General features: G+C 33.5%; 2 protein-coding genes across 2 annotated transcripts; one reads left to right on the top strand and one right to left on the bottom strand.

Annotated features, from left to right (window-relative positions):
* Positions 1 to 241: 241 nt before the first annotated feature.
* LOC125202797 (membrane-anchored ubiquitin-fold protein 6-like) lies at positions 242 to 2778 on the top strand. The gene is made up of 3 exons (XM_048101271.2): positions 242 to 897; positions 1902 to 2072; positions 2493 to 2778. The coding sequence occupies exons 1-3, from the start codon at positions 768 to 770 to the stop codon at positions 2546 to 2548; spliced, it is 357 nt and encodes a 118-aa protein (XP_047957228.1). The 5' UTR covers positions 242 to 767; the 3' UTR covers positions 2549 to 2778.
* A 1479-nt stretch (positions 2779 to 4257) lies between these two features.
* Positions 4258 to 5027, bottom strand: LOC125186498 (uncharacterized). The gene has a single exon (XM_048082868.2). The coding sequence runs from the start codon at positions 4925 to 4927 to the stop codon at positions 4442 to 4444; it is 486 nt and encodes a 161-aa protein (XP_047938825.2). The 5' UTR covers positions 4928 to 5027; the 3' UTR covers positions 4258 to 4441.
* Between the last annotated feature and the right edge of the window lie 3035 nt (positions 5028 to 8062).

The following is an 8062-nucleotide window of genomic DNA, read 5'->3' as shown; positions in this document are numbered from 1 at the left end:
CCAAATTCATATTTCGGCCATATATTTAGAACCAAAATTGACCTTTACTCATATTATTAAGAAATTTACCCATTATTTTTGCAAATAAAATTTGTTCTAACTCCAATTATTCAAAAATACCATGGAAGAACGCGTCAAACAAAACACAAAAATTTAAAACCCAATCGCCAAAATGGATTTAGTCTTGAATATAAATATACATATTTCCTACCTAATTTACGCTGCAAAAAAACGAAATCTGTCTATAAACTATACCAATTTTTCAGATTGATTCATAGTAAGACTTCTATTTTAGTCTTCGATTTCAAAGCAAAAAGAATTTTATCCTCTTTCGACTAAAATATAATACTCCCAAAATTTAGTTATTGATTTATTGCAGCCCATAAACTTAGTTATCGATTCATCTGCGCTACCGTTTCTCTCGCAATCTTCTGACTTCAAAAACTCCCAAAATTTGATCTTTTCTTCTCCCTTCACTAGTAGATCTTTCGATTCTTCACAATCAATTCTGAGTAGTTTTGCACAACGATTCGTAATTTTTTATGTGATTCTTGAAGGTTTTACAGCTGAAAAGTGGTCAATTGTGGTCCAATTTTTCTTTTTAACATTTTGCAGAGTTTTGATCTAGATGTGGTTTTACTATTGTTAAGCTAGAGGAGATGTATGTTTTCGAATAAAGTTCGTGCTTTTGTTTTGTTCATATTTGTGCGATTTAATTTGGAATTGTTGAAATTGAGGGGTGTGCATAGGTTTGAAGGTTTATTTTGATGGCTGTGGAGGAATTAGTTGAGCTTAAATTTAGGCTGGCTGATGGCAGTGATATTGGGCCAAGCAAGTATAGTTCTACCACAACTGTCACTTCTCTCAAAGAAAGGATTATTTCACAGTGGCCTAAAGGTTTATGAATTCCAATTCTCTTCTTGTAATTGTGTTTTTCTGCTGTTTTTTTTTTGTCTAACTAGGGTTCCTTGATCTCTTTTGATAACTGTGTGTTTTGTGTTTTGTTGGAGCTTTATGGGCAGTGCTGAATTATTGTGTGTTATTTTATTTGAGTCTAATGCATCTTGTTCTGTTTAATTGTTGTACATACTACACCTTTGTATTGAGATGCATTTGCCTTTTGTTTCTTTAGCTTATATAAATGCAGGTGAGGAGCTTAATTTAGGAGAAATGCTCATGCTATTTATGGATTTCTGTATTAGAATATCACAGTAACAAAAAAATGCCAACCCTTTCGCCTTATCTCCCTAATTTTACTTACATGTTGGGTGGATCTGTACCACGTTGGAGTGAAATACGACGGCCTAAAAACTGTTGGACTCGTACAGTTAACTTCACAGTAGAAACTAGATTTCGTGTTCTATAAATATTCTTACTAGTGATTAGTATCTAGATGCAACTCGTACCCTGTGAAGTTGATTAGTTAATAGGGTTTCGCGTGCCTCTCACGGTTGTTCAAGAAGGTTGACAGTTTTAGTTACAGTTTTAGAGTCCCAATGATATTTAAACCATAAGGTTCTTGTTCAAAATCCTTTCCTTAAAGGGAATGGAAAATCAGTTGTAGGAAGCCATTGTACTTTCTGTGGCGTAAAGCATATATTGGAACTGCTTTGTTGAATATAATTTGGAAAGGATTTCGGAAAGCACATTCGTAGCTCTTGATGCACCTCTATGTTCCAGCCTAATGAGTAGCAATTGATAAAAAATGAAACATTAACTTCAACTGAATAAATGTATGATCAATCTAGACTGATTTGTCTTTTGTTGTTTCTGTGGTTAGCTGATCTACTCTTCCGTGAAAAGATGTGATATTGCCAATAAGAGTGCTATCTATGTGTTAGTCATGCAAATATTCTTGCTGTACAATCATCCATCCTCATACAGACACTTTGATATTGCAGATAAAGAAAATGGACCTAAATCCGTAAATGATATAAAGCTCATTAATGCTGGAAAGATACTAGAAAACAACAGAACACTTGCTGAATCACGAACTCCTCTAAGTGAAGTTCCTGGTGGCGTCATCACAATGCTTGTGGTAGTGCGTCCTCAGCTTCCGGACAAACACAGTGGTAAATTAACTAATACCTTATGTCCTAACATTGTCTATTGCATGCTTCATCTGTAGAATGTTGTGCTCGTAGTAAACTTATGAAATGCACTAGTTCAAGAATCTATAGCCAGCATAGAAGGGATGGCACCTCTGCATGAAAAACATACTGTACTTTGTTTTAATATCTATGGTAAATTTGTTCTCTAAGAGGTTTTAGGTGAATAAACCGTGTCTATCTGTACTAATAAGCCTGATTATTGTTCAATAGAGCTATGTCATTTGTGCATACCTCAATAGAGTAAATTTTGACATGATTTTCCTACCTGTACAAATCAGCACTTGTTGCAGTCATTGATGCCGTTGTTTGCTTTAACACACGTAGCTCGATAAGCAGCCCATAACCTAGCTTGGTTGCTGATATATACTGTATTTGCCTCAGATAAATTGCAGGATGAATCCCAGAAAAAGGTTGGATGCTCGTGCACAATCTTGTAACGTATTTGGCAGAGCCAAAGCAACGTCGTTTTGCATTGCAGGTTGCTGAACTACATTTACATGCATTTTACGTGTTCTACAGAGTTATGAGTTCAGTTTCCGATAAGCTGTACAACCCATATCGAAAAAAAACTCCAGTTTTTTCATAACACAATTAAGGATGAATATATATATGTACTTATGTCACTGTAATGAACCGTTTATAAAAGTAATTTGCTTTTGAAACAGTACTTAAATTGCTCCCAAATCAGAAAATGATTGAGAATTTGACCATGATTATGGAGATTGTTTCCGGCCTCTCACCTGTTTGATTCATTTGGCTGTGCATCTAAAGTTTTGTTTGATAAAAAAGCAAGTTTCAGTCACTATTTTGCCATTCACTTTGATTTTAAAGTGCTGATACATAGGACTATATGAACTTCTGGCAAGGCAAAGGTAGATACTGTTGGGTGAAAAGGTAGTTAATAAACGTACTCCATTATAGATACTTGGGCTTTTTCGGGTCCCATTCAGTTTCATGGGCCGCCAAGGATAACATTCTTAGAGCAGTCATAATAAGGGTGGTCGATCGGCCGCGGCCTCCCCCCACAGCCGAATTCCCGTCCGTGCCCATACGCCATCTGCGGTGAGATTGGCGGTCGATCAGTGCCCATTTTGGCCTGCGACAGCAAATCTCGCGGCAATTTATTTTCCCCCAAATGTATTACAGATCTGTATGACTTATTCCTTAAGAAATACAATACCTTATTGTCATTTCTCTCCCCTCTTTGTCGTCTCTTCCTCTCTTTTCTCTATATGGTTTTGTTCGAAATCCTAGTTCTCTCCCAAATGGGCACGGGGGTTGCAGCCCCTATTAAATTCATTTTATTAATTATTTTTTTTCTTTTATAAAGTTTTAAAATATATTTATGCTCCCTTAGTCTCACGTTACTTGAGGCGTTTCTTTTCGGCACGAGATTTAAGAAAGTTGTGTTTAGTGAGTTAAATAAAGTAGATGAGAAAATAAAGTAGAGAGAGTAAAGCAAAAGAAAGAATAAAGTAGTTGTGATTAGATGTTTTATTTTTAGTCAAAAAGAGAAATGACTCAAATAGCTTTGACAATCCAAAATAGAATATGACTCGAGTAACTTGGGACAGATTGAGTATTTAGTATATATATCATTATATAAGTCTTTTTTTTTTGTAATACCAAGGGTATCCACCAGGGCCCAGTGACTATTCACCATATTGATTTGTAGGCACCTCAATGGGTGGGACAACTGGGTCAGAATTAAAGCTGCTCCGGCCCAAAGATTTAAAGTTGCCCCATATCCAAAGGTATGATCGATTCCCTGACCATTTTTGTTAAAGGTGGCGAGTCCCATACCACTCGACCCCTTGGATTTCATTATATAAGTCTTTATAATTTTTGTAAATCACTTCAAAATATATTTTTAATTTGCAAATCTAGCCCATTTATGCGTCCGTGCAGACCGATTGGGACTTCACCCCCTATAAGTCTTCAACATCATCAATATAGGAATTAATGCTGTTGACTCAATTTCAACAAACTTTCAACCATTTCCCAAATTGAAAGGCACACGAAAGAGATAGGAATTAAGTAGTCGGCTTTAAACTGAAGAAAAAAACGATCTTCAAATACACGAATAAATATTTGTAAATAGAATCTCCAAGGAAAAAAACACACCCAACAATATCCACCAACCACGTAAAAACATCAACACAATTAGATTATATGATGCTTCCAATTAAATAACAAGTCTACAAGAAAATTAGAGAAAAGAGGAATGGGCTAAGAAAAAGTAATTTTATGGAGTACTTAGATGCAAAAGATATAAATATATAATAATAATAAACTAAATACTTAAAAAGGCAAATAAAACAAATGTTGAACTAGAAGAATCCATGGCGACAGCTCCCACCATGCAAAACATTGAACAAGATAATCGCCAACTCCTTTTGAATTCCATCACTTTCTCGATCCATCCGTGCCCGGTGATACTCCCTCACAACGACGTCCGGCACCACCACGCTCCGGCACAGGGGGCATGTGCCCCGGTGCCACCGCAGCCACTTCTCCAGGCAGCTATGGTGGAACACGTGGCGGCAATCCACGACCTCCATCGCCTCGTCTCCCTGCTCGAATTCCGACAAACAAACGCTGCATTCCTTCCAATTCGGGTGATTCGAGATGGCGAAATTGGAGGTCTTCTTGTTGATGATGGAGCTGTATTTGTAGCTCAAGCTTATGTGCTTGCACTGCTTCGACAGAATGACAATGCTTAACACCATTAATCGGAACAGCTTGGGAAGGATCTCCACCATGAAATCGGCCAGGATTTCATCTAGGAAACCCAACATGTTTGATAATGCTCTCATCACTTTTTTTTTAATAAGTACTAATACTTTTAGGACAATCAATTATTTATAGTATATGTGAATCTTAGTGTGTTTGTGAATATTTGGATCCATGGATTTGAAAACACTTATAAAATTTTGGTAGGTATAAAAATCAAGACTATGAGTATATGTGCATGATACCACCTACTCTTTTGATAATGAGAGTTTTCTTAAATAATGGTTTAGATTGCATTTGACCTCGTAATAATAATAAAATTATTTACTACTCCATATGCCAACCATAATTGTCGTGAATCCGAATGTTGGTAACTTATGTCTTACTATAATGATTGGTTATAAATATCTAATATAAGCATGTACATGTCTTAAATTGTTAACGGCTAACTATGCAATAACCTATGTTATAGACTATTGACATCTATAATATAGACTGTTGACATAATTAGCAATTAGCAAATAGTAGTAGTTAGCAATCGATCACGACCCATATTATATATATATATATATATATATGTCAAACATAACATGCATGTTTATATGTATAATAAACTAAGTAGCTTGAATTTGTAATTCGAATTTCGCAGTTGGTGGTCGGTCGGGCGGGCTAACTAGAAAGTTTCACAATATGAGAAGTGTTAGTTTATTTTTTCAAGTTTACAAGTTTTACTTGAATTAATAAAGGGTTTTGGTTCAAGATACGAAACACAGATGCTATATGATGAAGGTACAAGCAATCTCTACCTACCACTTCTAAGAAAAAAAATAAATTAGCCCTACCACCTAAAAATATAGTACTACGTACTACTACTGTATTTTTGGGACGTATTCATAAATACTAGTATAACCTAATAAGTCTCTCAAAAAAATTATAATTCGCTATGTTCTGGACCCATTTGATAGTATATTGTAATTTGGATATATTTTACAGTGAAAATAGATTTTTAATCATTCTATTCGGCGAGGGAGATTGTTTTAGTCACACTTAACTTTTCCGTAGCCAAATACTTTCCGTCGTTGTTCTTGTAATCATATGAAACTTTGTGTTGTTGACGTAGTCGATATTTTGCCTCAAAACATAAAGATATAATATAGAAATAAATCGTGATCGCTCGATGTTGAATGGCCTCAATTTTTTTATATCCAATGTTCACGTCTTTTAGATCTTCCAATAAGTTTTTGACGTCTTTGAATAGTTATGCTGCGTCACCATCCAATTCATTTTCTTCTAGAATAACTCCTTTTATCCATGAAACAATGATCCATATTTTATTTTCAGAATCGTAATTTCTTGTTTATTATTTATAGATATCTCACATTTTATTAACTTATAAAATGTATATACTGCTTTATTATTATTATTATTATTATTATTATTATAATATAAAAACAGATCGAATACATATTTCACAAATTTTTTCTGTAAATTTTCTTTCATATTTCATAAAATTCGCATGGAGTCAAAAGTATGATTTAAATTATAGACATAGGAATAATATTTAAGATTTATTCAGTGTCGTTTAATTAATAGGACAAGTATTGAATTTATGATTACGTAGAATTCTTGGAATTATTTCAAAGATGATTTCGTCTAAAATGGTCAAAGACTTTAATTATTATATGGCACGACTTATTGAAGAAATTAAACCACATAACCAATTAATTAATTAAGATGTCGTACTAAAATTTAAACTAATAGTAATAAATTATAGATTTAATGTTATTTAAATTAAAAACTTTCCAGCTTACATAGAGATGCCAGTGACACCATATTCGGATTTTGAATCTTGATTTGATGAGTTGTGCGGTTGGTAACACCATTTTAGAGGGCTCATGGACCATTAACGTGCACTACTACTAACAATCATGAATCAACAAACGCACTAAAAATACCAAAATTATTTCAAATATAATTGTGACATTTGAATGAACTGTATGCCACTGAATATAATTAACACACCATTCCTTGATGTCTCAAACCACATATTTCGTGGATCGAGTTGATCACTGAAACAACCACTTGAGCTAAAACGTGGAAAATTTACTTGCTCAATACATTTGTTGTCTGTTGATGTAAAATCTAAGGAGGTAAGGGTTTTTTTGGACATATATAAAATAATAAAATTACAAAGTGTGCGAGTTGAATCGATCAGTGGCAAATTTCCACCAAAGTGGGCCCCAAAAGGTAATCTAATATAAGCAAAACACATTCTTCTATATTATTCTTTTATTATTGAATTCCTATATGCTATTTTTTATTTTAAAATTTCGAATTTTCTTCGTCAATCTCTTTTTCATGTTGCTACATTTATAGTTATGTATGATGATTAATTTACTACTTTAGTGGCCTCTATTGTACTAAACGTATAACCATTGTCCCAACTTCTTTTAAATTTGAGATAGATCAAATTCATAAATTCATAATGTATTGTTGTAGTCAGTGGCGAAGCTAGGATATTTCCGATTGGGGCCCAAGTTACTATAAATAATTATAGGGATCGCTATTATAATTATATTGTTCATTTTGATGTGACACTGGAAAGGCTCGAAATAGTTTACACTTAATATTTTCAATTTTATTTAAGTTTAATACATATGGAACAATTTTCAACTATGAAGTGACAAAGATTTAAAATTAAGCTAATTATTGCTGTAAAAGAGAACAAATAGAAAAGCTAATAGAATTGAAATATACACATTATATTGTATAAATAGATAGAAAAGAGGAATAAAATAGAAAATATAGAAGTGGAATATACACATTATATTGTATAAGTAGAAAGCATAAACAAAAGTGGAATATACAGCATAAACATTTAAAATTAACTGTAAAAGAGATCAAATAGAAAAGCTAATAGAATTGAAATATATACATTATATTGAATAAATATATAGAAAAGAGGAACAAATAGAAAAGATAGAAGTGGAATATACACATTATATTGTATAAGTAGAAAGCATAAACAAAAGTGGAATATACAGCATAAACAAAAGAAAATGAAATTCATGGCTACAAAAGGATTTGCACCTCCGCCCTTTAGACCAGTAGACGCCAGCTCCAGCCAATTGAGCTATGCTTATTACATATATAGTGTTGCTTAAATATATAATGTATAGAATAATTAAATTGATGGGGGACCGGGCCCCCCAGGCCCT

Source organism: Salvia hispanica, chromosome 2 (assembly GCF_029641045.1).
Source record: "Salvia hispanica isolate PSC_SH4W2 chromosome 2, Shi_PSC_v1, whole genome shotgun sequence".
Taxonomy (NCBI): Eukaryota; Viridiplantae; Streptophyta; class Magnoliopsida; order Lamiales; family Lamiaceae; genus Salvia; species Salvia hispanica.
The sequence above is the reverse complement of the archived record's forward strand: the minus strand, read 5'-3'. Positions and strand labels throughout refer to the sequence as shown.

Coding starts and splice junctions, on each gene's coding strand:
- LOC125202797 (XM_048101271.2), top strand. CDS start 768: ATGGCTGTGGAGGAATTAGTTGAGCTTAAATTTAGGCTGGCTGATGGC. Junction 898..1,901: donor TATTTCACAGTGGCCTAAAG/GTTTATGAATTC, acceptor TTGATATTGCAG/ATAAAGAAAATGGACCTAAA. Junction 2,073..2,492: donor GCTTCCGGACAAACACAGTG/GTAAATTAACTA, acceptor TATTTGCCTCAG/ATAAATTGCAGGATGAATCC.
- LOC125186498 (XM_048082868.2), bottom strand. CDS start 4,927: ATGAGAGCATTATCAAACATGTTGGGTTTCCTAGATGAAATCCTGGCC.